The 22389-nt window shown below is 40.3% G+C and overlaps 1 protein-coding gene across 9 annotated transcripts in view; it reads right to left on the bottom strand.

Annotated features, from left to right (window-relative positions):
• The window catches only part of MTCL1 (microtubule crosslinking factor 1), a 99908-nt gene that overhangs the window by 11709 nt on the left and 65810 nt on the right, over positions 1-22389 (bottom strand). For 5 of the 9 annotated variants that reach the window (XM_065752020.1, XM_065752025.1, XM_065752022.1 and 2 more), the window contains 6 exons: positions 21443-21535; positions 18252-18482; positions 16511-16696; positions 9507-9674; positions 4647-4901; positions 564-872 (listed from right to left, as the gene is read on the bottom strand). In XM_065752020.1, coding sequence (XP_065608092.1) covers positions 564-872; positions 4647-4901; positions 9507-9674; positions 16511-16696; positions 18252-18482; positions 21443-21535 — 1242 coding nt within the window. The remainder of the gene's footprint in view (positions 1-563; positions 873-4646; positions 4902-9506; positions 9675-16510; positions 16697-18251; positions 18483-21442; positions 21536-22389) is intronic. The other 4 variants (XM_065752024.1, XM_065752027.1, XM_065752026.1 and 1 more) reach the window with 1 other exon arrangement.

Below are 22389 nucleotides of genomic sequence, written 5' to 3'. Positions count from 1 at the left end.
TGATACATTCTCTGCGACCCAACATCATCTCTTAGCACTGTGTTTTGGATCTTTGCAGGTTTACGGTGTAATCCGAGGGCAGATACTTTGCTGATGAATAATACTTTTATTTTTACAACATCTCGTCTCACTTCTTCCCACTAAGCTATTTAGGAGGCAACCACAATGGAGCAACCTGAAGTAGCTCGCTAAAGCACTTCAAGTTTTAATAGCAGTATATAGCCAAATAGAATATATATTTACTTCTTTATATTTATGTATATATTTACAACTGGATGAGATTTAAGACTTTCTGGGCCAATATGTTACATCTAATATAGTTACCATACATAAAATGAATGGTCACCAGATGATGTAGGTCGGCTCCTAGTTTCTGACATTACAGACAGCAGTCTGATCGGCTCCTAACAAGGAACAAATCCCATTTGTTATAAATTCGCTGCTAAGTAATGGTGAGCAGGGGCCGAGACACAGTGTCTCACTTCTGAGAGCAGGGGTAGGGTACCAACTCTGACATAAGACAACAAGCATGTGTGACAAAACTTAGAATTCTGAGTGCGTACTTCTGTGAATCTGGTGACAAATTTCTCTCTCTCTAGCTGCCGGGAGCGGTGTTCCTCTGACTCGTCAGGGGAATCAAGAGACAGAGACTCCAGGAAAAGGTTCTCTGTGGCACTGCACCGGTCGCTCTCCTTCAGCTTGGACAGTGACCGGTCATCAAACTGAATGGCATCCGAGTCAGAGTAGGATCTTGACCCCATTGGACGGGACAGCATGTGAAGGTTCCCCTGGGTCATAAATGGACGAAGGTTACTCTCCTTCTGGTCACATAGGAAGCTCCCTCCTCTTCGTGGGCTCACTTCTTTCTGAAGCTGAGAACAAAGCAGATTGGAGGGAACAGCAATTATTCATGCAGCATATGGCACCCAGCATTTCTTATCCTTCCCTAGGAGCAAGGTGATGCAGAGAGCTGGAGGGCTGGCTGAGGTCACTGCATGGCTCCAGGCACGCTGGCTTTGCTCCTTTGGTCCTTTTGCAACAGAAGACGGACCTAGGAATTTGATGCTATTACTCACAAATGATTAATTACATATTTACTTTTGATTATTTACACACATCTTGCTTGTTTACATATATACATGTACATATACACACTGCATAAATTCACACAAAATCACACATCTGCCTGTAATCTGATTTTAAAAGGAACAAGTCAACTCAGCACTGTTATTTAAAAGCAATTCTGACATGAGATTGCAATGCAAAACAAGTAGAAGCCCAATAAGAGTGAATGATTTTGAGTGTCACCAAAACAAACATAGAATTTCCTCTGGTCAGCAGCATAAGTCTTGCACTTTTATGTACACCATCCATCTTGTTTCCAGAGGTGGAAAATCCCTCTTAACAAAAGACAAAAGCTTTGTTTTACAGATGGTCTAGCCCTAATGCACAACTAGAGAGGTGACTATTTCTAAGAACAAATTTGTTAAAGGGATGAATTAGGCATGTAAAGCTTTTCTTTAAAAAAAAAAACATATTTATAGAAGGGTCATCAAAGCTATTCACTCCACACTTCTCAATAACTGTGAATAGCCAACTGCTATTGACAGTGAACTACCACCAATGTTAGAATTAGATGATGTGACCAACTTTTGCTTTAATTGTAAATGCAGTTTACAATAGTTGAGGTGAATGATATATTCAAACACAGTGAATGACAGGAGGAATCCCATACATAATTCTGACCATTTACTAGAGCAACATGCTGAGGTTACTGAGAATAATCTGCAAATGCAACTCATTCCCTAGGATCTTGGGCACCGAGGACCTAGGAAACATTCTTCTAATGTTGTATTTACGTGGATAAATAAAGCAGGATCACAGTGCCCAATATAGGCCAAATGCAGATTTTAGGCCAGGTCTCAAATTGCTGAACTTGCACAAAAATGTGAGTGTATCTTCAGTGTTTTCTTCATTATACACAAAATCTGAAAGAGTTTTTATTAAAAGGTGCTAATTTAAGATGTCTTATAAAGGTAGGGTTTTGAGGTGTATCTCAAGAGATCCTGGAGTGAACCACCATCCTTGTGCTTTTAAATATTTACTGGTGAGATTGTGCAAAATTAGGTTTAGGAGCACAGTGGAGGGAGATTCACTAAGGGAAAACAAAATGACAGTGAACTTGAAAATATAAAAATAAATGGCTGAGCTCAGAAGAAGTAGGTCATATTTTTTTATATGCAAGCAGTATTCCTGTAACTATTCAGAGTAAGGTATTTTATATATTTTATATACTGGTGTGAGCTTCCCTCTCATACTTGCATTATTCATCATCTATGTTAAAGCAGACAGGCATAAAGCATTAGTGGGAAATTTGGCACACACACGCTTCTTCAGTTATCTCTTAGACTCTGTTTTCAAATATACACACTGGTGTAGAGTCCTCATCCTCCAAGTATTGCCATACATGGGATACACACAGAAAAACACTGAGAAGGACTTCAGAGAGATACTATTTGCTCCCACATAAAGAAGGGCATGACTGCAATCTGAGAGGATATTCAGCAAAAGCCTGTAAATATTTGGAAGCTTCTTGTCACACAGGGAAATGTTTGATTATAAGCAAAAATGGGATTAAGAAGTTTTGCAGGCAGATAGCCAAGATCTCAAATGCTATTTCTGGTCATCTCGTTTTCTGAAATTAGCTTGACATAATATTTATTTTCCACATATATTGCTAATAATGTGTACAACTCTTGTACAGCAAATATATAGTGGGACCCTAGAAGATTCAGAATAGTAGAAGAAGAAATCAGCTCCAGGGTCAGTTAAGAGCTATTTTGCAAACTCTCTCAAGATAACACTGAGAGGTTATGTCAGGTTTGAAGAAAATTAAAGGCTATATACCATTAACAGGGATTTCTCTTCTTCCTTCAATGTACCTAATTCCCAGGGAATAGACTAAGTAGTCTTAAAGAAGGTTAACTCCCTCAGGCTACTGAGGAGACACTGAAGAGATAACATTAAAAATACATTTCATAGAGACAGCAGGATAAACATCCGAAAAGGTACTAGTGCCTCTCTAAGCAAAAGTGTACAACCATGTCCTTAGTACACTGGGAAATTTTTTAACAGTCATTTAATTCTCCTTTTGCATGAAGCATCCACAGAAATTCAACAGTTAGAAACCAGTCTAGTTAACCAGGGAGATCTCAGCGTCTTCTGCCAGTGCATCCTGGGAACTAGATGAGTGATGAAGAGCTTGGCTACACCCCTTCCTAGCTCATTGCATCGCTTATTTTATCTTAAGAGACATACTACAGTTCTGCATTACAAAGCTTTGTGAGGGCTAGTTCACAAAGCAGCATGAAGTATTCTCAAGAACTCTCAGATGAACAGCATGTATCTTACTGATATTTTGAAGAAACTAAAATCATTCTTCTTGGTTTGTAAAGCTTTCATATTGGTCACCACCTACTCAGATCTATAGAAATACCTGTAGAGAACAACATTCACCTAAATGCTTCTCTAAGGGTTTAACAGCCATTGCTTAAAATGAGTTTTAGTCTCGCACTTGTAATATTTATAGCCTGGTGGCTTTTCTCTTCTTGTTGCAGCCCAAGGGTGAGACCATGAGACACAGACACAGAATTGTGTCTTTTCAAAAACGGGTCATGAAGTTACACCACGCTTTCATCAGCTTAACATGAGAAGCTACTTTGTAGTTCATTCAGGCAGCACTGCTCCCTAGAGAGCATGCACAAATGTGAAGTAGTTCCATTTTTGATGTCCTAAAGACAGGAAGTATTCAGTTAATTGAGCACTCACAATTTCAGTTGTTTTTCTTACTCTTCCTGGAATGCATGACTCGGAGATGAACATAGTTCAGTCAAAAGTGGTGTATTAATTCTCCAACGTTAAACTTGATTTTCCATTTTATTTTGTGTGGCTTCCAGCCAGGTAATAAATCCATTGAGCATAATTTAGATCAACATTTTCAAATCAAGCACTAATACTAAGCAGATGAAAGTGCAGACGAGCATGAAAAACAAGAGGATAGGTATGTAATTATCAGATTTGCAAATGATAGCAGAGGTGTGTACAAAATCCATGTGATCAAGGTCAGAAATGTCTTCTGAATACTTAGCATTGCAAACTGGCTGTTTGTTATCAGTCAGGGCTCTTCACAAATAGTCACAGCAGCTGTATCTTCGGAGGTAAATTCACAGATGAGCAGACTTTTCTGGCAGGAAGCTGTATATCCAACCTTGAATAACCCTACGCATGGGATTGAGTGTTTAAGCACGAAGACATGCACATAAGCTTTCAAACAGAATGAATCAATGTGACCATCCCTGTCCAGGGTAATGGAAATGAAACAGGAAATGGCCTTTAACCTGGAGCTGATTTCTCATAGGCTTTACAGGGATTATGAGCATTTCCCTTTTACTCCCTTGTGAATATGAATTGTTTTGTATCTTGGGAAACACTGATGTATCCAAGGAACCAAAACTGTTCCTGTGCTGTTTCTTAAAACATGTTTCCTTTACTCTGTTCCTTGACCTTGGTCTGAGTGCAGTAATGGTGCAACACCTCAAGCTAGAAGCCAACCACTGCCCGCCCCAGCTCCAAAGCTGACTCCTCACCTGCTCTATCCGCCTGAGCAGCTCTTTCTTTTGACGTTCCCATTCTCGCCGGTCTCTATCAAGCCTGTCCAGGAGTTCCACCTTTTCTCGATTCCAGTTCTTCTCACTGTGCTGGATTTGCCAGCGGAGGTCCATCACCACACCGTGAGTCTCAGCCAGAAGCTTCTTATGCTCCTCTCTTTCTCGTTTAAAAGCTCCCTTTGCATCAGAAGTGAGGCCTGCTTCTCCTAAGCTGTTCTCACTCTTTCCTTCCAGCTGCCAGTAAAACAAAATGTTATTAGGACATCAAACTTTCTCAGGCAAAACCCTGTATCAGGAAAGGAATTTGTGTTAAAAAGACTTTCTGTCTACAACAGTGTGTTAACGTATACCTCATCATATCTTCCAACAAAGAGATGTACTGAGATCATGTCCCCCCATCTCTGCAGATCATGGTGACTAAATTCATTTATATGGCTGTTAGCTGATGATACCTTCTATTCCTTCTTCATGCTGAGGGATCAGCTCAATTAGATCAGAAGAGCTGGCTCAGAGTAAGAGGATCACTGAAAAATGTAGTTGTGATGGGCTGGAAGGAGGTCCCCAGCCCAACTCCATGCTTCCAGCTCTTGGCTTTATTCTGTTTCTGACAAACCTCAAAGATCAGAAATTGCATAGTTTCTCTGGCAAATTTGGACAGCTGCTGGGCTGTGGTCAGTGAAAAAGGTGTACAATGTCATTGTGTTAGCTCAAGAGAGGAAAGAATTATCCCTGAAACTTGACCTTTTTTTATAACTCACTGAGATGTGTAAATGAGTCAGGATGGGTCCAGCTCTGCAAGCAACCAAGAGTGAAAAGCAGTAAAAACACATTTCTGCCTCTGAAATTGTCTTCAAAAGGCAGAGGCAGAAGGTTTCCTAGGAAACTTGCTCCTTTAGCAAGAAAGAAGGACAGCACAATTGTGTAAAGCAAAATGTAAGCTCGAACTCCATAAGCAAAAGGAAGTTCAGACTGGATTAGGGAGTGAAGCTTATTTGTCTTTGGAACAGCATTCCCAAGTAAATGGCAGAGAGGTCATTGCTTGAGTCGTTTGCTGAGCTGCAGAGAACAGCCTGTTAAAGTCACATGCACGACAGGGAGATCTTAAAAACCTGCATCTTCGACCACTAGTTTCCAAAGTCAGTTGCTTTCAAAACAAGCAACTAACCATAAAAATCAATTATAAAAAAGCAGCATCCTATGAACAGGTTGGATGGGTCTTTGGGCAGTCTAAGAGACTCTAAAATGACATAAACTACAGTTTTCTTACACCTAAGCCTGTCAGAGAGCTATTTAGGGCTTGTTTGTTCACCTTTCAAGGACCTTTAATGCCTCTGCAGACTTCTTGTCTTGCAATAGGAGCTCTTAGCAGAGGTTGCTGGAGTGCCTGGTCTCTACCTAACAACTCTGCTGTCTCCTAGGGAATAATGCCACTTACAGTAGCAACTATGGCTAACATGCTAAGTTGCCAGACATACAAATGTTTACACTAAATTCTTTAGTTAGCATGTAGTTCAAAAATACTAAAAGCAAGCCTGTACATAAAACAAATGCTCTGTTGCAACAGTTTGTATGATTACCCAATAAAGCAAATTCCTTCTTCCATTTTTTTTAATCTAAAAGAAAAATAAATAGCAAAACATTGAACTCTAGACTTATATTCTCTCTCTCCTTATACCACTGACTTCTTAACTACCACTGAGCAAGTTCTCAGCCTTTCAGCTAGCAAACAAGAAAGGCAGTACTCCCTAGGCCATGCTGCCTGCGAAAGGACAGGAAAATCAATGAAGGCAATGAGAAAAAAGAATGTGCTCCAGAAGAGCAATACCAGGAATGCCTGGCTGCTACCAGAGTGCCTTGCCCAAGCTACCAAAACACTGTCAGTTATCCTGTGCCAGACCATTCATCTAGACAGGAGTCCTGCCACTTGCTACATTTGAGAAGAATATAGTAAGCACAAAGATAAGTACAAAACCAAGGCAAATGAGAACGATTTCCTGCTGTTCTATGCTTTGGGACACAAAACATTCTCCAGTTAGAGGTGGTGCCTTTACACTCAGAAGATGGTTCTCCGTGTCTGGGGAAGGCAGAACAATGCTCCTGGAAAGTCTTCCTGTTTATGAAAAGGCTCACATCCTGGAGGAAGAATTCATTGGTGGCTTCTTAGCATGAAAGCCTAAGTCTTAAACCTGCTGACCAGTGTGGTGGCTGGGTGCCTGTCCATTTGCTCCATAGCTTATATTCCCCTTCAAGGATCCTGAAACTTGATCAATCATTTGTTGAAGTCCTAGTGTGGGTCTATGTCCTCGTGTGCCAGTTCTCAATACATATGCTGGGTTTGTTTCTAGTTCCCAGAATACGGGGATTTTTCACTCCCACCAGCTGGGGGCTGACAATTATTGGGACTCTTCATTGCTTGGACTTATCAGGATCCCATACTTAGGAGCAACCTCATTATTTATCTTAATTATGTATCTTATCTTTAAAACAACGCCTGAGGATCCTTCTGCCAAATAAGATGTACATTCATTTCTGACATCCAAGACTTTTATTTTAATGATATACACAGTGCTAAAGCGCAAAAGCAGCAGGGAACAGTACATTAACAACTTGGATATGCAGTGCTTTTGCAACAAAGGAGTTTTCTTCCTTCCTTTTGCTCTTTCTTTCCCATACAGAGTTCAGGCATTAAAATGCAAAATCATTGTCAGTAACCATTAATTAGGAGGTGACTCTTGAGGAATACGCTCTTGCTAATTGACCTACTGCTTCACAAAAAAGGTGGAAAACAGTGGCAGTACAGATAAAAGTGGAGACTAGAAAGGCCACGATTTTCTATGGGTTTGTTAGGGGCTGGGCACTCCTACAGCCCCCTGTGGTGGGAGTGCTGCACAGCCTGCTGCTTCATCACTGCCAATCAAAGTGATTAAAAATGACATCTTGCAAGACTCTCCTACCCTCACACCATGGCAGGCTTGGCTGTTTAGTTAAAGCTGTTGTTAGTCCACATGTTGGCACAGAACAGAAAAGTACGTTAATGTGATATACGCAGTGCTGATGGTGTTCTTTGCTAGCTCTTTCCATCTTGATCTTAAATTTAATCAAGAGCAAAAGTCCCATATTTTGAATCAGAATCATGAGTTTGAGCCAGTTCCATATTTATAATATCTGTCTTCAATGTTTGTGATATTACTATTTTTTATGTTTAATTTTTAATTGCTCCCCTATAATTGTGAGCACATACAACAGACCTCAGTGGGACACACACTGTTAGCGCCATTCCAATTGACATTCTCATTATTTATGTGCTCTGTTTTTGCTGCTTCATAAGGGACCTCTTTTTACTTTGTAAATGCAGTTTGGGGAATCTGCTGAGGAAGTCAGTTTTATGTCTTAAATATTGATCAGTTTTATTCTTTTCATTTACTTGAAGAAAAAAAAAAAGCAAAAAGTAACACCCATGTCTCAGTAATTACCGTATGTTAGAGATTATTGCCAGTAGAGCAGTGAAGCAGGCAAAGAGCCTGACAAAGCCACCAGAAGGAAGGGTATAAATCTATCTTGTTCCTGGGCAGGAAGAGCAGCACTGTCCTGCTTTCCAGGCAACAACCAAAATGGCAGCCCAGGTGTAAGTCACTCGCACACACAGAACATGAGAGCTTTAAATCAGCAGTTAATTCCAAAGTAACTTTCTCTAGGCTTTGTTCTTCATTGCCACCTCTAGTTTACAGTAAAATTGTCACCCAGCGTTTATTCTGTGAGGACAAAAATGGGGTTTGATTTTGTTTCTCTTTTCAAGTGACCTGCTCTCTGGAAATTTGCATGCACTAAGAAGCAACTGATCTGAACTAAGAATCCGCTGAGAAAACTACTAAAATGAAAGCTTCTTTCTTCATTCTGGGAAACAAGTTTACAGTACCTGTGCAGAAAAATAAGTTCTCATATTTCAGCTCTGTGCGTCAGAGTGAGTCTCCAGACAGTGCTGTGATGTTCAGTAAATCCTCCTAAATACATCACCCTCTCGGCAGCAAATATTTTTTATTATAACTGTCTTCTGCAGAGAAGCTCTGCAATAGCAAATCTTTTTCTCAGAATCTGAACTTATTCTTTCTCCCACTCCTCCTTTCTTCAAGTTTGTAAATTAGAGCTCTTAAGCCATCAGCTTTGGAGATGAACCCTTGTGGGTTTTTTGCTGATTTTTCATTTGTTTGTTTCAGAAATTGTACACCTTCTGTAAACAGTAGTTCATGGTGCTGCAGCAGATTTTATATATTTTTTGGCCCAGATTTTATATACATAGCTCTGATAGTAACTCAGAGCTAAAGCTCTCAATTCAGCAGGGTACTACCCATCACTAATAGTAACTTTGATTGTCTTGTTTAACACTAACACTGGTTTAACACTGATCCAATGCTTCAGAATTGTTAAATCACTCTTTTCTCTCCTATGCATCAAATATTGCAGCTCTTATGTGCCAAGGCACAGTGATGAGACATTTGTCAGAGTGCCAACATCAAAACATTTTCTCTCCTATAAATGCCAATAAGTACAGACACCTGCAAGTCTTATTGTGGCTGATACGTTGCCAGCTAGCTCTTCTGAGAACAAATAGCTAGAAGAGGCTCAGTTCCTTCATTTTTACTTCACAATGTCTACTAACAAGCACTCATACTGGGACAACTGGAACCCAAGAGGCAACTCATGACTCAAAGCATTGCCTGGGCTTCAGGGGGGGCTTTCAGGTGCTGGGCTAAAATAAATAAATGTAGCAGTTCTCTGGACCCTCAGAGAGTCATTAAGTGACTCCAGCATCCTTCCAGGGTGCTGGATGTGGGACAGTACCTGCTGCAGGTGACACTTCAGCTCAGTCATTTCCACCTCCCAGGCTGCCTTGTCCAGGGCGTACTGCTGCTGGAGCCCCTGGCGCTCGCGCTCATCATCCCGCAGCTCGGAGCGGAAGTCATCCAGCAGGCCCTTCACAGCGCTCAGCAGCTTCCGATTCTCACTTGCCTGCCAGAACAAAGCAAAATATATGTTGTCATCAGATGCCTTCAGCCTCCAGTTTCATCTGTAGGAGGAAAAATTGCTGAGATCTGTTGGGTAGTGCTTGTCTCATACATACACTCATGGCTCAGCATCGAACCTCAAGTATTTGCAAACTATACACAAGGAAAAGTGACTCACTTTTAAAGCTTTCTGCATTATCAGACAACATTACACAGGGAAAAACATGAGAGGTTTTGATTTGAGTATCTTTCCTAAGGTGCTTCAGTAGTCTGCACTTTACACTTGCCTTCAGTCCCAGGCAGCTACACACAGGTTAGCTCTGCAACAGTACCTGCTTTGGTACTGAAGTCACAAACACCAGGTAGGCTACTTCCCCTCCTGCAGAACAGGAACAAAGTGCAGATCGCATTCATACCTTGTTGAGAATGCTTTCATCATTTTTAAAATGGCCACTGTGCTGTTGCAGTAGCCAGAAGCAAAGAACAGAGCCAAATTAAAAGTCTAGCCTAGTGATGACATCTGATCTTGGCAAAAATACTCAAAGCACACGCATCCAAATCTCTGAAGTACACGCATCCAAATCTCTGAAGTTTTCTTTTTTCCCATAGTTTTGGCATAAACCTTTTGCAAATTCTCTGAAGATTTGCAAAAACTGTCATTTTGATGTTTTTAAAAGATTCATTCTGAATCATTAAACAAAAGGTATCCTTTTCTTTTTTTCTTGCAGCAATTGAATTAGGAAACAGAAATGTGCAATGTGATTTATTTATCCATGATTTTAATCAAACACTCCCAATGAGCCTCTCAAAGACAGAGGAGTAGCCAAAGATTGTATCTGACAAGTTATTTTGAATGGAAAAGACTTTTAAGAAAATTATTATTGATTAGCAGGCACAGCGTGAGCAGGAAAATGGGGAAGCTTACTCAACAAATGCAGTGTTTAATCACCTCGTATTTACCAACACACTAAGTTCCTTGGAAAAGCCTAAGTGAAATGAGCTGTCAAGATTCTTGTCTGATACTCTAATTCATTCTATTTCTTTATTTATTTTGTTCAAGTGGAGGCTTCCTGCAATTCCTCTTTTCTGGTGTGTCATGAAGTACATACAAAGGGACTTCATTGCAGACAAATACAGTAAGCAGTTAATAAAAAATCTAAATAGTTATCAAGTTCCCCCCCCCCCCAAAAAAAAAAAAAAAACAAATAAAAGAAACAAACACATGTAGTATGCACACAAGTAAGTTGATTTCATGTGCTGACCAGATTTTTGACATCACTGACCCCACCTCACTCACTTCTGTGATCACTAGTAAGACATGCCATGGAACCTTTTTTTTTGCTCTTCAAGAAACAAACAAGTGTGCTCTACTTTTTCCAAGCCATTTGGTTCATCAGCAAAATAATGCCAGACGCAGGGAAATGACTGCAGGTGCTCGCTGACTGATGTATAATTTGTTTGGGCTGATGAAATGTGATGGTGTATAATGCAGGGTTTTATAAGAAACACACTCACAGAAGCAGAATTAATTCCATTAACATTTAATGCCAATTAGCAGTTTGCTACTATATAGCAGCGGTCTTCATCATGCATATAAGATTTCCTACTTTTCAATATGTAATGAGGTTTTATGTTTTCACCATGAATTCTCATTCTGATACCCAATTAAGGCTAGAATCTCCAAACATCTCAAGCCCGTTGTGTAGTTATCAGAATAAGAGCTCTTTTGAAGGTTGGTCCTCAGTGTCACAGTGGGAGCTGCTGGGTAATAAGTGTTTCAAATTCCAGCCTCACTCACTTTTGAATACCCTGACTCCACATGTTTATAAAGTACTTTTATTCAGAAGCCACATTCTGTGCTTTTGGTATGCTTTATTTGGCAAAGTAATCAAAAGGCTGCACAAGGGAAATGAGGCAGAAGAAAAATAAAACCAAATAAAACAAAAGCAAGCTACATCCCTCATTCCCGTGCATATATTTTTTAGCTTTGGAGTATTGCAAAATTAGGTTTTGTGAGGAAAGAAGTGATGGACTAGTAGAGAGGTGCCAAAAGAGCCTCATTACAGGTTTGTAGCCTACCGGGATGAGGACACATCTTATTTCTAGAGGCATTACATCAATGTCACTGTTATGAAGACAAGTACCCCAGGTGCCCCCTGGGCTTGCTGGGATTTTAATTAACTTGCCAATATATATCCAATTTTGGTTACATACTTCTAAATCCTGCAGAGAAGTATCTTCTGCATGGCTCTGTATTTTACAGTTTGAAGTTGGAGAGCTCTGTGAAATTATTTTTTGTTTTGCCAAACTGGAGCGTACTGAGAGAACAGATGAAGTACTTCTGAGACAATGTGTTCTGAAATACAACATTTACATCTAGACATGCCTGAGATTTGTGCTGATAAAACTGCCCAACAGCTTCTGCATAAGCCTCATATGCCGAAGTTTGTTACAGTTTTCCTATTCCTCCCAGAGATGTCATAGAGGCAGAAGAAATGGGGTATGACTGCGATGCCTTGGGCAGGTTTCCATGCCCAAGGTTTCCATCCTCTGTAGTACTGGCCAGTTACTGCAATTTCAGACACACATGAATCTGAGACTCACAACTGGTCTAGGACAGGGGAACTACAGAGGGCTTGTTGCTTCCACAGCCCAGAATTTATAGGTGAAGGGAACAACAGCTGACAACAAGTAAAAGCTTTATGCAGGAAACCTCAATTAAATTCTAGATCTTTGGACTCTTTACTAAGTGGAACCAAACCCAGGGAAGGGAGCCTCTGGCCATATAAAAATATGGGGCCAGAGCAGCTGGTTGAAGCTTCATTCTGCTTTTAATCACAATTCTTTTTAATTTGAGAATTTCACTTCAGAATTCAGCCACAGTCTGGTATTACTAACTGTTTAGTACTCAATTAAAAATACAAAGTCAGGAACTTAAACAGCAAACAAGGAGTGTGTGTTTCTGTATAGACATAGATCACAGAATCAGAGAATTGTAGGGGCTGGAAGGGATCTCTGGAGATCACTCAGCCCACCCCTGCTGACACAGTTCCCTACAGCAGGTTGCACAGGTAGGCATCCAGGAGGGCTTTGAATGTTTCCAGAGAAGGCGACTCCACAACCTTTGTGGGCAGCTTTTTCAGTGCTCTGTCACCCTCACAGTGGAGACGGACATTCTCACATTAAGACAAAACCTTCTTTGTTCTAGTCTGTGCTCGTTGCCCCTTGTCCTGTCACTGCACACCACTGAAAAGAGCCTGGCTCCATCCACTTGTCTCCTGCCCATTAGATATTTATAAGCATTGATATAGGCAAAAGTGAAACCACATCTTGATGCAAATCATTTTAGTACGCTTAGGTTTTAATTACTATTCATCTGAGCTTTTCCTTAGCTATGCTTTGAAAACAAATACTGCGTGAGCAAAGAAAGATCTAACCGGGGATTTTCTTGACCACCCTCCACCATCACCAATGCATACAAGTGTACTGCTTTTTAAAGCTTTTTCCACTGAAACACAAACATATAAACTCTTTTCTTCTTACTTCCCTGGTCTTACACATCCAACAGACGTTTGTCACTCTTTCTACTCAGAAGTACCAAAGCACTTGCTTTTCTGCAGCCAATGCTCCTTCATCGCTTACTACACATATTGAAATGATCATTTACAGCAAGCCCATACAAAGCCCATCAGCCTGACTTGCCTGCTTGTCTTCTGACCTTCACCAGACTTCCTTCATACCTCTAGAATCTTGCCAGTTCCTTGCCTGATGACACCTTCTGCAATGTGCCCTGGCTATCAGCTAAGTGACAACACTACCTCCATGGGGAGCCACATAGAAATCCTAGACAAGTAAGATACGTACTTTCCATCAAGTTGAGTACCACAAATCACAATAACATAAAATCAGAGACTGCTTTTTTAAGGCCTTGGGGTTTATAATTTTTCACAGAGCAATTTCACTCTCCACATAAGGCAAGAAAGTCAGCAACAGGAATGCAGGCTGAAAATACAAGCCATTAAATATTAACATTAAATGTTAAAAATAAGTATGGATTACCTCAAGTTACAGGAAGCCTTTTCTTTTTTATGACCTTGTCCTCTCAGCTACTCCTAGACTATTTCAAGATTTCCTTCCTAATGTGAAACAAGCACTGATGCACTTCATCTTGAAACTCATCAGGCAGAAGCAGCAACTTATGGCTTTCCTGGGCAGTGGCAGACCTTGGAGACTCATCCAGCTTCACCATTCAAGCTGAGTTCCCCATATAAACAGTGTTTACTTCCTATTGAGAGTTTAAGGGACCTACAAAAGACCTCCAAATCACAGGGTGATTTTTTAGTGCAGTGACCAGCCACTGGGAAGTTGGTGCTGCTGACATCTGCCTTTCAGAAAGAATGTGCTCTGGGTCTGCTGTTACTCTCAGAGCTTTTAGACGTTAGATTACACAGGTGAAGTGGTTTCTCCCTCAAGTTTTGCTTAGTTCATGGATGTGTTAACAAGCTTGCATTTTGGGATTACATGTGAATTAAGTGGAGCTGCTGTTTATATGACAAAGCCTGTACTGTGTGTAGAGCAAGGTCCAGGTTTTGTGCAGTTGGTGAGTGTGGGGAAGGTCCTGCACACAGGAGGTTTGCAGGGCCAAGCTGTCCACCATAGAAAGACAGATAATTCAAGCCCAAATGATACTGAGGTGCTTGAGGAGAGCCTCAAGGGCATGGGAGGTGCACATTCAGTGATTCCTCTGTCATCATCCTCCAGAAGGCACGTCCAGTGTTTGAATCAAAATTAGCCTACACTAAGGCTTCCTATTTCTGTGCCAGAGTATAATTATAAACCCTTCTTGCCATTGACAAATACAAGCCCCAAAAGCCCTTTTTCACATGCTGCTGGACAGTAAATACAGCGTTTGTTTTGAAGGCTCAGCAGTTTATTACGTAGAGAGAGTGAGCAAAACATGTAACAATGCTTGAAACAGGAAATATTTAGCAATCCCTCACCTTGCAGTGCTGAAACACCACTTTTTCTCTTAGCTGGAAGGCAAGAAATCCATTTTACTTTCAGAGGTCCATTTGGATATATTGCACTATTCAATATCAAGAAGTGCGGTAAGATGTGGCCTATTCCTGCGGCTCATTCTTTTAAGCAAGATTAGCTGGAACTGCTGCATTAGAACATCTTGAAAAGTTTATTAAAATGAATTATGTTAAATTCTGCTTCCCATTTTCTGCTGCTTTAGTTGGGATTAATGTTAAAACAACAATTATTTCAAAAAGGACATAATTTATTTGTATGCTCTTGGTCATTTTAAGAGATATCTATGAACAGTATATAACAGAAGCTGTACTGAGATAGTATGATGGTGTATGTATATTCTAGTCATTTTAGATCATACCAGTCTACAGATACCGTGCATTTAAATGACTTCCTCTGCAGCCTTCTTCAGCCTCTGCCAGGGAAGAGTGTGCCAGAAGGATGACTGCGATGGGTCTGGGTGGCTGGCAAGGTATGTCCTCAAAAACAGCCATGTCTGACCTCCCATAGGATTAGTAACACTAGGTCCTTTCCAGATGCCAAATTGATCTATTTATTATCACCCTGGTAGCACACATCTCAGAAAATCATAGCCAGAGAGTGGAGCTGTCAACTAATACTATTAAAATGGAAAGTAAAAGAGTATTATAAACATAAAGCAGAATATGAAGTAGCATAACACTTTGGTTTTTTATTCTCTGTTTCTAATTCAGACAGAAATTGTACATGAAGTTACAGCTCAGAATAGTGAGGTTGGTTGCAATGCAGCTTATGCACCTCCAAAGCACCAGTCTAACCTTACTAAAGGAAAGAGATTTACTGCTTGTTGTGTATCTACTAGACCGCATAGATAATAAGTAAACAGATTGTATGTAGTCCTGAGAGTCTGGAGAATTCAAGGACAACTGAAATGAAGACACTATCCCCAGAGCCTGGACTGAGAGCAGCAAAGTAACACAGTCATAGGGACACAAGTATCTGAGAGGTCTCGCTGTGGAGTGGGCTCCCAGGTCAGGGGCCCGAGAAGAGACAGAGCATAAGGAATAAACCTTGAAGACTTTCTACATTAGATTTGTGTTTCGTACAGAGTTGTTCCATTTGCCTTCTGACTGCAAGTAATTCCATGTAAAAGGATGCTATCATCTGAATGCTTTGCATTTAAAAAATATAAGGTGCATCCGAAGAACTGATAGAAGCCTTAACTTTGTCCCTTTTGTATGTGTGCTGCTATTGGTAGGACTGCTGGTATATTCAATGCAAAAAGCAAAAAGCTGGGATATGTGGCACACATAGGCAGGGCACCGGAGCTGTCAAAGAAAAGTAAACATGATTTGCTTTTAGGTATCTGAAAACTAGTCCAGAGACAGGAAGGAACTTTTGCATTGCTTTCCCATCATCTCTAAGGAAAACATTAAATAAACCTACCGGTTTCTTAAATAATTTAAAGGAAACAAAATCACCTCTACTCACTAAAAGCTTGACAGTAGAATACAATAGATGTGCTCAGAAAGAGGAGCATGTGAATTCTGCAAACCATCACATACTGATAGATGTTTCTGGGCAAACAGCCATAGGAGGAAATAGGATTTTTCACTGATAGCATCTGCCAACAAGAGAACGGCAATCACATGACTCCTGATTAAATATAAATATAATGGACAAAGTCCACTCTAATTGCTGTGCAGCTAGCAGTATTTTTTTACAAGTGTGATTTTAGGTGATTTAGCACGGCAGCAGAAAAAATGAATTCCCTTGGAACATCTAGAGTTTCCATTCCCAGGACATGTTATACAAATGGTACTGTACCTGCTTCTGCTGCTGCAGTAATTCTGCAGTCTGCAGCTGTGGTCCGTGATCTGTGCTCTCCGCAGTGGGACGCTGGGAGAAATCCGTCAGTGCAAACACAACATCCTCTTCCTCCTCTCGCTCCACATCATCCACCTTCTGCTCAGACTGAATGTCAAATTCTGGGAGGGCTTCAAGATGCTCAATCTGAAATGCAAGAGATGGGACACTGAAAAACTCTCCTTGCCAGTTACTTAGGTGGAGAGAAATCAGGAGGACTAAGGGAAGGGATTATTTTCTCCTGCAGCTCTATGGTGGAACATATGGACTTCTGTTCTGCTACAGAGAATGGTCTTTGAGTGATACAGTATGACATAATACACATAAAAAATGGAGTGCAAGCCTGCAAGATAGGAGATCTATGAAGCTGAGAAGGTGGGTATACTGTAATGCAGTACAGTGGATATAGTCTGTCACGCACCACTGAAAAGGTACAGGACACTGGTGGTATTGTATAATGAAAACATAGAAATTAGGGAGCATCCCAACTAGCACTTCACTTTTTCTACCGCATTAGCAAAGCATTTGCCACGAGAAATGACTGGAGATGAATTGATTGTAAATTACCCAGTCAAAAATCTGAACAATGAGAAAATGAAAGCTCTTCTGACACTAGAAGATGAACAATTTCACACACAAGCAATTTAGTGCTGCTGAAATAAAGTAGAATTAAATTATTTCTAAATAGATACTCAGCTCTTGTTTCTCACTCGTTATACCATAGCACCCTTTATACAGAGTACAAAACAGTGGAGCTATTCCTCCTAGACCTGGCAGATTACTTGTTCTATCAAATGTAGCAAAAGACTGAAAGATACTTGGTATATAAATATCAGAAATACTCTAAAAATTACTTAGCTGCCTTAGCAAAATGTTTCAGAACAGCATGATCACACAGGATAATTCTATGATTCCCAGGAATTCTGGTTAAAATGTCAGAATGGGTGAATGCGTTTTTCTTTTTAAGTTTTCTTTAGGCAAGATACCTGAAGCAAACTGTAATTCTGGATATGCAGCCTGACACAATATGGCAGAGCTGTTTGCACAGTGCACCTTCTACCATCACATCCCTGCTAAGATGTGTCAGCTTTGGGATTCCAGGTTGTTATGTGCTCTTGAAATTCCTTATCTTAATTTAGTTGCTACTTGGAAAATTACTTTGATGACTAATGGTGTGCTGCTGCTGATGGTGATAGACGTGTGTATGAAGAAAAGGAACAAACAAGTATGATTCACTGTGAGTTCCCAGAGGACTGTATAATTCTCTTGCTAACATGAAAACAGAGCTTCCCTCCATCTGTATTACTGAAGGAACATGCTGCACAAAAACGAGAGCACTCAAACTATCTCAACAGATTTAATGTCATCAGCTCATTGAAATATTTTTCTTTCCAAAAATTATTCAGGATTATTATCTTACAGACCTAATTAAATCTTCATTTACTATGGGAGATTTTTTTTAAGGCCAGATGCTTGTACTAGTTAAGGCTTTAGATTTAAAGATAGGTGATATGTAACATAAACTGCAAAATATCCTCTAGCACAAGCCAATATAAGGAAAAGCTTTGTGGTTTATTTGAACATCATCTTAAAATCTACGTTTACTTACAGAGTTGTTGATGCTATGTCATATTTTAAATATACAGTCAAAGAAGGAACATCCAATGCAATTTCATTGGCTTAGTGGTGGTGGGCCAGTTACCTCTAGGATGTCCTCCCCATCGTCCTCCATTCGCTTGCCTTGCCGCCAGTGTTTCAGCAGCCACTTCAGTTTGACATATACGAGGAAGGTGTCCTGCTTGAAATGCCTGAGTTCTTGCTGCAGTAAACTCTTCTCCTGGCTCCAAGTCTTTTCTTCCAGTTTGTTCTGCAACGTCAAGCTCTGCACCTCCAAATCTTTCCTCCTCAGGGTCTGCATGTGCTCCTCTTCCAGCTTTAATGGAACAACAGACACATTGTCAGCATGCTGATGTGCTGGGGGGTCTCCAGGATTTGAATTTTGTTGGCTGAGACAAATTGAAATATCTAATTTTCATCAGCTGTGAGTAGCTATTGAGTTTGGCTCAACAAGTTCCTCAGTGTTCATAACTATCATGCTGAGGAAATTAAGGGACAGCAGCCAATAAACTTATCTTAGATAACCTTATCTAAGTAATGTGCAGTGGATTTGGACAGTTTGTTTACTCCAAGGATGCATGAGAATTCTGCTGTTGCTTAAATGCTTTACACCCATCAGATTTGCTTCCTTCTTGATTGTATCCATGCAGTATGTTCTCAGAACAGGCACCACTCTAAGTGCCGCATACATCACATCTGCTAAATGTATTTGAAGCTATTTCTAGGAGGTGGGACTAGAATTGCCCTTCAGACAACTTGAAATATTATCCTAATCTCCTTGGCCACAGACTCATCCCTTCCTCTCTTAATACATCTCCTTCTCCTTCTAGAAGGGCAATGCTCCCCAAGGACTTGCATCCAGAATCTCACATACAGCTAATGGTCCTTGTCCTTTGCTTCTCATAGTTCATACTCAGATGTCTCCAAAGAGCGTAGAAGACAAATACTTCTAGGTCAGGGACACAGGCAGAAACTGAAGATAACAGCAATAGGCTGCAACTTGGCCTTCAACGTGTCTCAGTTTCAGTACCAGAAGCACCAGGAAAAAATCATTGTTTGAAGCTAATGGATCGTTACATCTCTTTCAACACAAGCTGATCTGAAACAATATTCTTTTAATGTGACTTCTCCCCAAATATGTCAGAATCAGACCACAGCATGTCATTGGCCCCATAACACTTGTATAAGTTTGCTGTACAGGATCTCTTATTCTACATGGATGAGAAGGCACTTCCCTTTTCCCTTCAATCAAGCTGGAGTTCTGATTGATCAAGACAGGGCAGACAGAAAAGGAGTACAGAGCCACTGCTTACAGACGCCGGTCTCTACAAGTTTCCATTTTGTAGAACAGTTTCTCCCTTGCCTGTCCAGTTCCATAGATGAAAAGTATGAAAGCCACAGTAAACTAATGACCATAATGATTTAAGGAACAAACTGCAAAAAACAACACACAAAGATGACGAATGATTCACAGATTCTCCTTCTGGAGCCCCTAGCACTTAGTACAGCTAAAAAATACATGCTTGGTTTTCATAGCAATCTTCAGGTGCTTCTAACACAGGCTACTCTTCCATACTAGATTGTTCACTGAGGACTCCCCTGTCCTTTAAACACAATGCTCTAGCATAATGCAGATTTACATCTGTGCAACCATGCCTTAGTATATCCATAGCATTTGATCTAGATGTTTTGGAAGATTTTTGCAATAAAAATGGATAAATATATATTTCTTTAATATAAGGCTTGTAAAAAATATTTATGATTAAATTTCACAGCAGTTAATAACTTATAGGGGTTTAAAATGCATCTTAAAATAGTACAAAACAAAATCAGATATAATGGCCCAAAAAACATACATGCAACTCCTGATGACCCTCATGGGGGATATACACTGCTACCACACATCAATATGATGTCATTACATATTGCAAAAAAATCAAGAATAAAAAAGAAGTTCTTTCACATTTAAATTCTAAGGGAATAAATGAACAGATTTTTTGTTGATGCAAATTATTCTGCCAAATGAAGCTATGGTTAAATACAGCAAAGATCTATGAGTCATTTCCACCAGAAGTGCTGGAAGATGATAAAAAAGGAATAATATCAACAGGATAGCCATAATCTGGAAAAAAATAAAGAATCCAGGAGATACTTTTATTATTCTATTTCTACTAGCTGAAAGCATGAATAGTTAGCTTTGAGTTTGTTGTATTTCAAATTGTTTTTAAAAGCTCTTATGATCTAAATCCATGTAGTCACAGATTCTTGCAGAAAGTTTGGTTGGAGATGGCACCAAGTTTTTGTGCTTTTTCAATGGATAGCTACTGCAAAAGAAAAGAACTCTGAGGCGGGCATAGCATCCAAAAAGCAAAGGTTGCCTTCAAAAGCCTCTATGAAGAAGCTCCTATTGAGATCAACGGAATATTAAAGCTACTTAGGAAAAATGAGAGATACCACTTGGGCATAATGAGATTAGCTGGCACAAGGATAAATGCTTAACATTATGCAGTAATTGTGCTGAATTTAGTCTGTGAGTAAATTTAAAAAGAAAACATTTAAGAGTCAAACAGCCTGCAAAAATGAATAACAGTTGCTTGGTTTTTTTTTCTTTTGTTTGTTTTGTTTTGTTTGTTTGCTTGCTTGCTTTAGGAGCTAGAGATCACAAAAGGATGAGCTCATATGTTCCAGTCTTCAAAAAAGCAGGGAAAGACATATAACAAAATGATTTGTTCACAAATTACAAATAAGAGGTTAGAAACATGGGGCACTGAGGAATACAAAAGATCCTGTTTTGTGTCTTAGATACTAAATTACAACTCCTTCAGCTTTAGAGCAATGCTAGGTTTTCTTAGGACTAGGAGGGGTCCAAATAAGACACAGAACCCAACATGTTCTGTGAGAGATCAAATGTACCCTTCCTGTACTCACAGAGAGCTGACAGGGCCAATATAACCTCTGCCCTATTCCACATCCCAGCCTTAACTTCCACTCCTCAGCTGAGAAAGCCATTGGGCACGGTACCCCCCATACAGCTCAGTTTTGGCCAGTGCTATGGACTCTTTCTAACACAGTCTACACACAGGAAGACAAAATTCCTCTCCAACAATCGGTGAAGCTAGATTCAAATTACCAGAACAGATTTGTGCTTGCATTTCCCCAGCCTCCAAGCTCTCCTGGGGAGCTCAACAAGGCTCCAGCAGGACAGCATGGTCCACGCCACGTGTCATGGCCACGCGTTATGACCACGTCTCCCAGCAGCCGGGTTTTCATATTTACCTGAATGATCTTTTCTGTAAACTTTTCTTGCTCCTCCTGGTGAAGTCTTGTCTCCTGCTCAAGCTGAGCCTGAAGCTCCTGTATCGATACACTCTGTACAGGTAAAACATGGGAACCCCTCAGCTGATCAGCACAACAAAGGGATGGGTTTAGCGGAAAAAGGGTTTCAGATTGGAAAAAAAAGGGAAAAAGAGGAGAACTGCAGGACAGACATCTGCACAACTCATGGTCATCAACAGTTAAAACCAAAGCACAGCGTGCAAATAAAGAGCAATGCCCTAAATGTGTGTGGAAATGTCCTGTGTGGCTTCTACTGAAGGCTAAAGCTGTGATGCTGGTGCTGCTTGCTGCACTCCTTCCTTCAGGCCTCTGCTCAAGGACGGCACAAAGAAGTGAGACAGTTTGTCATGAATGCTGTCTGCCATTCCAGCTCCTGTTTACAGGATTCCACATGTGGTGGCATATGTTAATCACAGGTACTGAATTTTATCATTTCTGCAGAAGATGCATAAGATGTATCTAATGTAGACATTTTGCACCTTAGTATCCATTCATTTGCAGTACTTCTGATTAGACAGTTAATGGGATAGCATTTATTAAACCAATTGAGCATATAAAGTTCCTTTCTTCGGACACAGAACAGCTCTCTGCACAAGTCGATCTAATTCTGCAAGTTCTACTCAAAATAATTGCTCCACAAATGTCACGGTGACAAGTTAGGTGAGCCTGAGATCTGACCGTTACGCTTAAGTATCTCTCTTTTAGGTCAAACACCGTTTTCATCTTAATAATCTCAATTTTACTTTGAATATAAATTTGGCACCTCATCCACTTTGTTCCTGACAGTTACTTAATTCAAAAACAAAGACCCAAGAAAGTAGAGTCACAGAGCTTGCTATTTTTGCAGCACCAATTAATCTTGTGGCGCTCGGATTCCTGATCAGCAC

This window comes from Cyrtonyx montezumae, unplaced genomic scaffold (assembly GCF_038088225.1).
Source record: "Cyrtonyx montezumae isolate F1298 unplaced genomic scaffold, pur_monq_1.0 scaffold_8, whole genome shotgun sequence".
Lineage (NCBI taxonomy): Eukaryota > Metazoa > Chordata > Aves > Galliformes > Odontophoridae > Cyrtonyx > Cyrtonyx montezumae.
Note: the sequence above shows the minus strand (reverse complement) of the source record. Positions and strands in the feature narration are given on the sequence as shown.